This window comes from Protopterus annectens, chromosome 13.part0 (assembly GCF_019279795.1).
Source record: "Protopterus annectens isolate FY-2018-M chromosome 13.part0, PAN1.0, whole genome shotgun sequence".
Classification (NCBI taxonomy): Eukaryota; Metazoa; Chordata; order Ceratodontiformes; family Protopteridae; genus Protopterus; species Protopterus annectens.
In genome coordinates, this window is record NC_056747.1 from 875,444,606 (window position 1) to 875,456,894 (window position 12,289).

Below are 12,289 nucleotides of genomic sequence, written 5' to 3' on the forward strand. Positions count from 1 at the left end.
AGCCTGACATTTTAAGAACTCCACAATTATCTTTCTAACAAAAAACCCGAAGTCTAAATCTCAAAATGCACTCACTCGAAGCACTCCTTAAAATGGAGAACATCGACATTTGTGCTGTAACAAAGACCTGGTTCAACGAACCAAGAAAAAGTGTAAGCACTCCAAAGAGAACTATAAATCCAATAAAAAGTGCCAGGGCACGCTGGTTAACATTCAGAAAGTTTATTCCACAATGAGTTAAAATCCACTCTAGGTACTCAGCTCGAGAAACAAAAATGTCAGCTCGACAAAGCAATGTGTTAACGCTCTTACATCAACACTTCCAATATGCGTTTTTGTCCTTAGGACTTCATCAGGACCTGGTTCAAGGCAGCAGAAAGCTCCCCTGCACTACCAGGCTATAACTCATTCCACACCTTTTGGTCCCAGAACTTGGACCGAAGCTCCAAAGAAGGTAGTGTTTCCATATTCATAAAGGATGCACACACCTCCAGACTGGTAGCCCATCATAACGCATCAGAGATACTTCAGGTGCAGCTAATATTGGGTAAGACAGCAATTCAGGTCGTCGCCTGCTATAGGTCGCCAACCATGTCACAAGACTCACACTCCATGTTCCTAAGCACCCTGGAGAATATTAGTGTCCAATCTAACACTCTCATACTGGGTGACTTCAACTACCCCTACATTAACTGGGAAAATTACTCATGTACCAATACAATTGCCCAATGTTTCCTGGAATTCATTAATTCCAGTGCCTTGAACCAGCTTGTTCTTACCCCACTAGAGGTAGCAACATCCTTGACCTGGTGATTACTAACATGGGCAACCATTGCTCTACACTAAAAGTCAACTCCTCCCTAGTTAGATCCGATGAAAAACTAATCACCTTGGAAATCTACATCCATTCCACCCACCACCCCCCGCAAAGGTAACCACCATGAAAAACTTCTCCGAAGCTAGCTTTGGGTTCCTAAAAACAGAGGTGGCTTACTTCACAGCACCCATGCAAATGGTGAATAGTTCCATGACTGCCGAATCATACAGCAATGCACTGTACGAACACGTACACAAATGCATGAATCTCACCATACCCAATAGAATCAAGATGCTCTTCTCCAAAAAAAGGAAGCCAATGTGGTGATCCCCTGCCATAAAAAAAATCTACAACAGAAGGATGGAACTGATGTGGAATAAGGTGAAGTCCCAAGACTGGAAAAACTCCCTTATCAGCCTCAACAAAAAGTTGAGATCCCTCAGCAAATCCTCTAAAGATAGCTATGAAAACAGAATTGCAGCAGATAGTAAAGACAACTACAAGGCCTTCCATAGTTATGTAAAGAATCTCCATGGCAATACCCAGATTTGCTCTGAGCTACTGAACAATGGTACCTCCGATACCGAGCCAACAGATATCGCCAATATACTGGCTGACAGATTCAGTGCAAACTTTGCCCCTCTCTCCCCCATCAAAGGACTAATCACAATACCAGTAGATTGCCAGGTACCCAGTATTACTGCTGCACAGTTTAAAACATCACTGTCCAAAGCCAAGAATACAGCTTCTATGGAACTTGACAATATCCCTGGCTGTGTTCTACATGAACTACAGAGTGAACTGGCATCTCGCCTGTGTGCCCTCTTAAATCACAGCCTCACCTTAGGCTTTGTCCCTACCGAATGGTGCACTGCTACAGTCATCCCTCTCCACAAAGGAACTACCACCCCATTAGCCTGATGAGTCTGATATGCAAAGCTATGCAACACATCTTAATGGGCCTAATAAACAAGGATTTATGGAATCTCCAAACTCTGGGTCCCACACAGTTTGCTTTTGTGAAGGGTAGATCATGCCTGCTCAACCTGGTCAACTTCTTTGAGTCAGTCATCAGAGCTGTGGATGAAGGCAATGAGGTTCATACAGCCTACCTTGATCTGGCCAAGGCCTTTGATACCATTCCCCACTCAGGAATCATAGAAAAACTCACTAAGCTAGGCATCAATCCCTAAATCACTAGGTGGGTTGCAAACTGGCTCACAGATAGAACCCACAGTGTGAAAGTAGCTGACTCCAAGTCAGACTGCCGACCTGTCACGAGTGGAGTCCCACACAGTTTAGTCCTGGGTCCTCTCCTGTTTGGTATCTACTTCTCTGAAGTCCAGGCCAACACGAAGGGACTCTGGCTGACAAAGTTTGCAGATGATTGCAAGTTGGGAGCTATTATTAACTCCCCAAGTGATGTTGACATCCTACAAAAAGGCCTCACTAAGAACAATGGCTGGTGTCAGAACCACGGCCTTAAGCACAATGCCAAAAAATGTGCTATCATCCCCTTTGGGAAAAACCTGGTTCCCATGAATTACCACATTGATGGTAGTCCACCGAAAACAGAACATGTTATAAGAGATCTGGGAACACAGGTTGACAGCAACATCTCTTTTGACCACCATATTGCCACTGTCATCAGAAAGTCCTTCTCTGTGGCACATCTCATTACTAAAGGTTTTGCATCCAGGAAGAAAGAGGTCATTGTCTCCCTCTAGTCTTCCCTCATTAGGCCAATCATTGGGTACAATGTCCCATTTGGCATGTACCTGACTAGACACCTGTAACAGCTGGAGAGGCTGCAAAAGTACCTCACAAAGAGAATCCTAGACCTTAAATACTTGTCCTATGTGGACAGACTCAAAAAACTCCAACTATTCTCTGTCTCATATCACCTACTTAGAGGCGATCTCTGCTTGACTGCTTCATGTGAAGAAATCTCAATCCCTTCACACAACACACTCCAAAGACCTTAACCTCATTACCACAATCAAAAGAACATGCTGGAGGGACAGGTTCATAACCCAGAGACTGCCCATGCCATGAAATAGACTTCCCATACATGTCAAACAGAGCACCTCACTGACCCTCTTGATGAGCGGATGGGAAATAGAAAATTCACCCCGGGATCACTCCAGTGGCTCTACTCGACAGAGGCACTGGGAACTAATGTTGGGTGATACGATGCAGGGTAATCCTATGGGCTAGGCTTGTAAAGGCTCCAGGGCCATTAGCTTAGTACACACCTATGAATCTATGAACCTATTCATGAAAAATGAACACCTCTCTAAAAATCACCAAGCTTACTAAAGCCAAGAAAAAACCCTGGGTTAATGAAGAATTAAAACACTATTCAAACTCAGGAAATAATGCATGGAGGAAGCAGAAAATATGCTCATCCAAAGAAACAGGGAAGAATTCATTCTGCTTAGAAACTTAGGATGAAATTAATGTTTGAAGGCACAAGGCTACACACTTTCAGTCTAGTCCTACTAGGTAAACCAAAACAGTTCTGGAACCTAGTCAATCATATTATTGGACAATCTTTCTATTAAAAGCAGTCTCATAGATAACAAAACCCCATCCATCTCAGTAACCCCTCCACTAGTTACTTCCTAAAAAAGCTCTCAAATTCCATTGCACCCCATTCACATACCTCACATAGCCTGCATGCACAAGTCTCTGATCTCTCACATTCTCTGCTCCATTTAAAATAACAGCCTCAAACGTAAGTTACTGAGAGTCTTAAAAGCCATATACCAACTGATGCAGCCATTAGCTCTTGTGACATGCATCCACAGTTTATCTTCTTATGCAAAGATCACCCTCTACCCCTGTCTAACCAAAAACAGCATACCCACCCAGTGTTAACAAGCCATTAATAAGACAGTCCTAAAGTAGCAAAACTATCTTCCCAATCTCCCCACCCTTGGGAAATATTCAAAAATTTAATATACTCTCAACTTTGTGAATAATTGCATGACTATACAGTACTCTCCAAAAAATCAACATTTTTTCGTCCTGTAAGGAACACAATGACTGCATTATATACCTTCTTTGGAACACAGACAAAGGTAACTAAATCATTGACGTAACTAAGATATTTTGCCTGGTAGATTACCACCATCTCATCAGTTCACTAATTCATCCCAAAATAAGCATGCAAGCCCTCCCATAGTTTAAGGACTTTTTCTCTAGCAGAAACTTTACAGTTCTCAAGATCAGCCTTAACCCCCCCCCCCATATGTATCCCTGGGGTTCCTTCTTCTCTCCAATTCTTTTATTTCTTCTTAAAAACAAGCTGTCGACTGTCCTACCATGTATGACAATTGTCTTATATGCTGCTGATAATGTTGCAGTCTACAGATCCAGCTTATGAAATACAATTATTAAAATACAGCTTGCACAAGACCTACAGCAACTCTCCTCTGGGAGACTAGCTAACAAATTACTTTTAAACACTAAAAACTTAAAGCAATGATCTTCAAGTCCCTGCAGAAGTGAAGTACAGGAACAGAATAGGTATCTAGTTAGTTCAAGACCAAAGTTTCTTGCTCTATGTTGGGGTTATTAAGTCCAAAGTGAACTCAGTGCTGTTCTGGGTAAGGGAAATATTACACTTTCTTAACAATGAATGAAGGTTGCCCAACTTGAAAATGGATTATCTTTAATTGCATCAGTCTCTAAAAATGAACCTATTAGCTTGACAAAACACACAACTAATACATGCCAATTCATTAGTCTAGCCTCACAAAGAGATTACCACACAGCCAAATGGCTTCCAGTCATACAAAGGGAGAAACCATTTGATCAATGATAAATGCACATGCTTTCAAGATACTAAATAAAATTTGCGGCAGAGCAATACTTATTTCTTGGTACTTTGTTCTATTTTTTAACAATGTTTGATTTGATTTAACTGAATCTCTTTTTATTGCCAACTGCATGGTTCAGTTCTTCTAGACACTTCCTCAGTGTATTGTTTTCTTATATGCAAAGCTGAATGAACGCTCATTTTGTAAACCAACTTTTTTGTGATAAGAAGCCTTGTGGTCCATGTAGTGATTGAACAGGATCTTGTATCAGCTCATCACCACAAATAGATTAATACATTTCTTGCCTCACTCATCTTTAAGTTGCTTAATCACTTTGCCTTCCCTTACACTGTGTGCACATTGTCCCACCACTTGTCAGTCTATAACTTTAAGGCACGCTTGTCTTCCATTCACTGAATTCTGAAACACAGAACACTGTGCTAGCTACAAGTTTTCTGTCATGGATCTTCAAATGTGGGAATCCTTCCCTGCTTGCAGCAAAGAAAATAACTCTTAAACTAATATAAAACACATATTGCTAATGTGTCCCTGATTTTGCCTCAAACATTTATCTTTCCTACAATAATTGACTTTTGAAGATTAAATGGTACCTTTTAGTCAGTATTTCTGATATCATTTGAATTTATTTCTAATGGAGCTGTAATACATACACAAATACCCTTGCACTTTTGCTGTAATTTTTAACTGGGTTTGGTGCTTTGCTACCTGGGCATGAGCATTGGTATTGTCTTAGCAAGACTATCTGGTCAACAAATGTAAATAAATAAAAAGTGGCAGTTATTACGGTTTTAGACTTCTAATTCAGAAAATGCATGCTAGTTCAAGTCCTCAACCTGTCAACTTTCTGTGTCAACAATATCACTAAAACATCTCTGATTTTGGTCATTACATTATGAACATTTTTATTTTGTCCCCTATTCTGGACATAAGAGATTGGAAGATATGAATCTCATGTATTGATTTGCCAAACTACCCCAAAAAGAAGTAAATATATTCATATATTAGGTTGATAAAAATAGCATGTTTTTAGTGTAGCACAAAATTCAATTATGGATGGCAATATTTTAGATAGCATGCTAACAAGCTTAGGATATTTATATTCACCACTCATGGTTATAACTTCTGAAAATAACTCAGATTCCAGTGCCATCATCTTTAGTCTAAGAGTGAAGCCAGACAGCATAAATAAACCATTCTTCTTGGACTTTACTCAATAAAATATGCTGAAATAAATGGCAATGGTAAAGAAAACATACTTTTGATACTATCCTCAGTACCACAAGTAAGTCTGTTCAGGATACTCCCTGTGAAGTGTAAGATACTACTAACTTCTGCATTAATAAACAAGTACTAGCAATACATAAATACCTGCAAATTCAAGAAAAAGTCACTTTTGTAACATCACAACATTAATAAGATATGTAACAAACAGACTACTTAACTTTCAAAACTTACCCTTTTGGGAAAAAACAACTCTGTGTTAAAAAAGTACAGAAATGACTTATTTTTTGTTTAGCTTTTGTTGACCTGGATATTCCCACTAGGCTAGTAGCCTCTTTTCAGGGGAGACCCAATATGGTATTTGTACTATTGCTAGGGAAAATGTGACCAGGGCATCAGGGAACATCTTCTATTTTTTTTTCAATAGGTGCCATGGCATCTTTCACACGCACCTGAACTATCACCTATTCAGACAGATGGGGCTTCAGTTTAATATCTCACATGAACACACTCAAGAATTAAGCACCCTTGCAGGCTGCAATGCAGCATCAGCCATCCATTTACCTGGTGGGGGAGTACAGCCCAAAGGTAAGTGTGCAACCCACTGCACCACTGACATAACTTTCCTTATCATGTCTTCCATGAGCATCTAGTAACTCAGTCTGGTCTCTGAGGTCAGTAGCAGTTAAAAACAAGGTATTCTTTAATTGTATCAGAAACTCAAAATGAAAAATTGTGACTGTATCATATTTATCAACTTAACAGGTTACCCAGACATAAAACACAGCAAATGTGCTTGCCAAATAAAAATGTCAGATGACAGAAACAAAGGAAGATACCATTATATAATAATTAGAAACAGTACAACTGCTGTCACGAGTAAAGCTGAAAACTTGGGTTGCCTGGCAACTGACAGAATACCTGGTGGTTTTCTACACTAAACTAAGTAAAATCTGACTAATCTGACTAATCTCGCTCAATTACGTTAAATAAAATGTTGGTATGTGAACAAGCCCTTGACCTACGACAGGCTTTAGTGTATCAATTCATAAAGGGGTAAGTAGAAGTCACATTGCACCAGAAAAAGTTTAGACCAATCAACTTGAGCATTATTCAAAGTAAAACATGGAAAGACTCAGAATGGATCTTCTCTAAAAATTATACAAGGAACTCACTCCTGATAGTTAAGGAATTATATGGGTTTGTTTTTAATTTTGTGGCACTTTTAGAAGAAGTAACAAGTTCTTTCATGTGACTTGCTTAAAGACTATAAAAGGCAGTAGTTTATTTAATAATGGGTCAGACTAATAAGGTACTAAAGTGATACAGTGATATCCCTGGAGTGACTACACATAGCCTTTAGAACTACATGGATTATGGAACATATTTTCTTTAATTTCGTAGATATACACTGATCAAACTTTATTTTTTACCATTATCCCCTCACTGTTAATGATACGGCCATTTTTACAATCTTACTCTTTATGATGTAATTATAGACTCATCTTTGCCACTGAATCAGTATTGGAGAGGGAGTGGTATAAATCGGGTGCCTGTCCTGAGCACTAACTTGTAGGGTGTGCCTAAGTATCCACAGGGAAAAAGAGTTTGATAGTTTACAATGTGTCATTAAGTTATAACTGATTAATGACAGGTTGTAAACAAGAATACCATAGTATCAGTAGCAGGCACATGGACTGGTGAAATGCCAAACACAAGCACCACAGCAAAGAACTGTCTCAGCATGGAGTCTGACAGCTGTTACTCATACCAGTCACAAACAAATAAAATGAAATGATCAAGCTGTAGAAAAGCAATGCAGAGAAAAATGATCCAAGCAAAAATCCTATCACACTGCTAATGTAAGGAATATCAGTCTTTTTCATAAACAAAGTATTTCAGAGTATAGCTAGGCTATCCACTTTTGAAATATTGATGAGCCTAAAATGGGATTAGTCATGCCTAAGTTCAGTGGACTCCATCTTATTGATCTGGATGCATTAATAAGGACTTGTTGGATACTGTATTTTCAATTGCCAATATGCTGACAAACCTGTATGCCCTTAAGGGTCAATTTACATATTTCTATTGACGGCTTCATTAAGAGAGAGTTGCAAGTATATTGTGGTAGACAGACAGATGGAGAGATGAAAGATATATTGATAGATAAACAGATGGGCAGACAGACAAATGGATACATACATAGATATTACACTCATTAATGATTAAATATATCACTGAATATTTATTTATTTATTGACCTTTTTTACAGGGAAAGTCCAACTGGGTCCAAAAGTACTAATTTTCAACAGAGCATTTTCTGGGAAGAAAAAGTCCAATAATAATTACACAACATAAACAGAATTTACAATAAGGTTTAAATATTTACATTGAAGTAGACGGATAAAATGTATTACTTTTAATGACACAAAATGCATGACTTTTAACAACACATTATAAAGCAAAAATAAAAAATAAGGAAAACTGAGAAAGGAAGGGTCCATTGATAAAAGAGTACTGATAGGATAAGTTATGGCTTCTGCAGCTAATTTTAGATACTGTAGGGTACAGTGGTGCAGCAGTAGCATTGTTTCCTCACAGCAAAATGTTCTCTGGTTTGATTCTCAGCTGGGGTACCTTCCGTGTGGGGTCTGCATGTCCTCCCTGTGTTTATGTGGGTTTTCTCCACAGGGGGGCGGATTCTGGTTTCCTCCCACATTACAAAAACATGTCTACAGCATTTCTCCCTGGGCCTCCACTGAAAATTGGCTTCATTCCAAGGCGGAATTTCCCAGTTAACAAATAATAAATAAAATAAATAAATATTCAGCTGGATGGTTATCTCCATTTGTAAAACAGGGTTCGAACTAATGAAGAAGTTTTCTTATGAAGTTAGTGGGAACAGCTTGATGTGTGAAAGATGAAGAAATTGTAGAGGATGCTTAACAGGAGTTGGAAAAGAAAGAAAGGATAGGAGAAAACAAGCTGGCAGTCCGCCGAGAATAAAGCATATTATTAACAGTCTTAATGAGAATTTTGAGAGGAAGAGGCAGGAGGATGGAAAGGACTACTGGAGAGGTTAGATATATTTTTAATGAAATGGGTATTGACAGTGCTGGAAGTTTGAGTAGATTTATCTGGACATGGGCTAGGCTTGCTTTTGGATCTAGACTGAAGTAGTGAGGAACTTGACATTTGATGTTAAACAAAAAGCATGTGACAGACCCCAATTTGTTTACAACAAAGGAAAAAAATATGAAAGAAATTTTTGAAGGAGAAGTAGGTGTTTTGGCTAACGAAGAACAAAAATGGGTGTATAACAGTTGAAAGCATTCTCAATGTAGGTTTACATTTCAGGTAAAGAATGTGACAACAACTGAATTTCCTAGATTATTATATCCAAATGGGAGACTGAATTGCAACACCAAGGAGATTGTACTCTATCCTCAGTGCTTGTCCTGCCCTCCATTTTATACTGGCAAAACTGAGAAACAGTTTACAATTAGGATTTAATAACATGTTTATGCCATTAGGTGAGACAAAACAAATCTTTGTAAGCTTTCTATATTGTGTCCTAGTTTCAAGAGGTTTGTGTTTTTATTTTAGAATGAATTCCACCCTTCAGTAGGAGAGGGAGCCAGTCATCCCATTTGGTATCAAGAGAGTTACACTGGCGGTTATTATTAAATGGGGATATTTAAATCCTTAATGGCTGATTATTAATTGTTCTGGTGAAGCTCCATTGTTTTAGGAAAGAAAAGCACCTAACATTTGCAGAATAACGTGTTGGAGATGGAGTTTATGTTGGCCTTGCCTACAGTTATTTTAATGACTTCACGGCTTGCTTTTTTTTTTGCAGTGAAGGAACTGTGTTTTATGGTTATTAGTATTTTTTTATTTAAAAGTGGTGTTGTAATTTCATTTTGGTTAGTATAGTATAAAATCTTAACATGTACCTTTGTATCGTATTACTTCTTCAGATTTCTATGCCAAATAATTTATGTAATATTGTGTCACAAAAAACTAATTGCTCACATATGTTTGCATCTATTTCTGTAATTTAAATCTTTGATCATTACTTTTTTTGTGAAATATCTTCGAATTATTTCAAGAAAATCCAGTTGTCCAATAGCATGCATGCAAAATGGAGAAAAAGAGGCTGAGGATGGATAGATGGATTAGACAAGTCTTAAGCCTTGTTGAACGATTTGTATCATATACCCATCTTTTTCATTGCTTTGTCACTTACTTTGTGAAAGATAAATTGGCCAGTACTGTTATTCCCACTTAGCTGTAATATTTTACCTTCTCTACTATTGAAATTTATCTTCAAAGGGCAGAATGTCACTAATTACAATGCAGCCTGCATTCTATAGCCATGGTACCTATTTATTCTCCACAACTGCATACTGCAAGATGTGTACATTTCATTTTCCACTAAGAAGACTCTTTGAGTTCACAGGTTCACATACTTAATAGCTTATTCAGTAACTGATGTTAACATCCTCAGATGTGACACTGCAGACAGTTACCAAATGACAGGGTCAATTCTTTCTTTTTCCATCAGCATACTCACTAAGCCTGAACAAGTATTTTAAGGAGGCATGTGTCTGGTTTTACCTGTAAATAACTAAAATCAAATAAACTAGAATATAGCCTTTGCATTACACCCTCAGTCACATAGCTAGCCATAATGATATCTACACATCAGGAAAACATATTTTGTTTTAATGCATGTGATCTCTGCAACAATTAATGTGGGAAAAGAATGCAGCTGTTAAACATGAACTGTAGCCTGAACTACGTGCAAATACTGTGTTTCATCAAAGATGTAGTTAACTTGCTAGATGGTGTTTAAAATAAATAAATACAGGTGTGCTCGTGTGAAGCAGGAAAGGTATGAATGTTAAAATGTGCAGTCACATTTCAGTACTATAATCCCTGCTACAGAAATATAATTTGATCTGAAATAAAATAGTCTCATATTATATTATTTTTATGTTTCATGATTTATGGTTCATTCTATTTCAAGATATGGAAAAAATTTGAATAAAAATGTCTGAGTAAAAAAATAATCTAATCATGTTTTTTTTTTTTTTTTTTTCTTTCAGACAAGTTTAGTTCGGGAGACAAAACATCTTCTGATCCAGCAAAGCAATCCTGAAGATTAATCATGTCAAGTTCAGTGGAAAACTTTGTTGCTAATAATAGAGAGACAATGGATACTGTTCTAGAGTTTTTAGTAAAAGGAGCTGAGCTGGTATTTAGCACGTTGCAGATGGAATTTCCTGCAGTCGAGGCAGTAGTTTCACTTGTCCAAACTGGATTAACTTGTGTGGAATCAAAGGAACTTACATATATTAAAGACAAATTTCAGATAATTGGGAATAAGCTCACCGAGATTTCAAGTGGGTTGGAGAAGGTCAGAAAAGAACTGGAAAAAATGGAAATTGATGACGAGTTTAGTAATGTAGAGGAAAATATTCATTTTCAGTTTAAAAATTTGACCGATTTGCTTAATGCAAAGCCAGAGCGCAGAGAGTGGAGACAAAAACAGTTTATCACAGACTATACCACAAGCCCTGCTGAAAATGATATAGAGCGCCTCTATTCAGCGGTGGCCAAAGAAGGACTCAGGAAAGAATCATTGCTTGTTTTTGTTAAGAAATATATGGATTTGCATCGACGTGATATTCAAGATTACTACACTCATCTTATGAAACTATTTTATGTTGGTCTGATTGTCACAATGGCTTTCAAACAAATTAAAGGTGATAATACAGAAAGATTAGAAGCTACATGGAAAGAAAGAATTAAAGGAATCGAGACCCAGATGAAAGTTGTGATAGATGAATGCACAAATAAATTTCAGCAGCAGGCAAAAACTGATATTGAAAATTTGGTTATTAAAAAGTATAATGAGGCTGACCAGAGTAACGTTAGCAACCAAGAACTTGCCAATGATATAAATGATTTTTTGAAGGACAAATATGACTGGGTCCATTGGTCAGTCCGTGTCTATGAACTGTCAAGTAGTTGTTTTCCATTTTCAATGTTTAATTCAAACTATGATGATGTGTTTGGAAATAATTTGTTACCTATATCTCCTGGATATAACAACCCAGGCCGTAAAATTGTAGTCTCTTTCTGCATTGATCCCAAACCCATTGACAAGCAACAGATACAGAAAGCACTTGCAAACCTGAAAAAGAAACCAGCTGCAGAAGATGTAGCTAAATACATTAGCAGCACTGTGTCTGAATACGTAGTTCATATAGTTAGTCAAAACAAGGCATGGGCATTTGCTTGCAGTTTTCCAGACGGATGCCATTATTATGAACGTACACAGTATGTCAATATTTGCATCCATTCAGATCAGCTGCTGGAAGGAGAATAGAAATGTATG

At 37.7% G+C, this 12,289-nt stretch overlaps 1 protein-coding gene across 2 annotated transcripts in view; it reads left to right on the forward strand.

Moving 5' to 3' along the window:
* Nucleotides 1-12,289, forward strand: part of LOC122787730 (protein rapunzel-like) — a 114,198-nt gene that overhangs the window by 100,513 nt on the left and 1,396 nt on the right. For both annotated transcript variants that reach the window (XM_044054591.1, XM_044054592.1), the window contains exon 2: nucleotides 10,995-12,289. This exon is cut by the window's right edge and continues 1,396 nt beyond it. In XM_044054591.1, the coding sequence (XP_043910526.1) occupies nucleotides 11,057-12,280 (1,224 nt within the window). In that variant the 5' untranslated portion in view covers nucleotides 10,995-11,056 and the 3' untranslated portion in view covers nucleotides 12,281-12,289. The remainder of the gene's footprint in view (nucleotides 1-10,994) is intronic.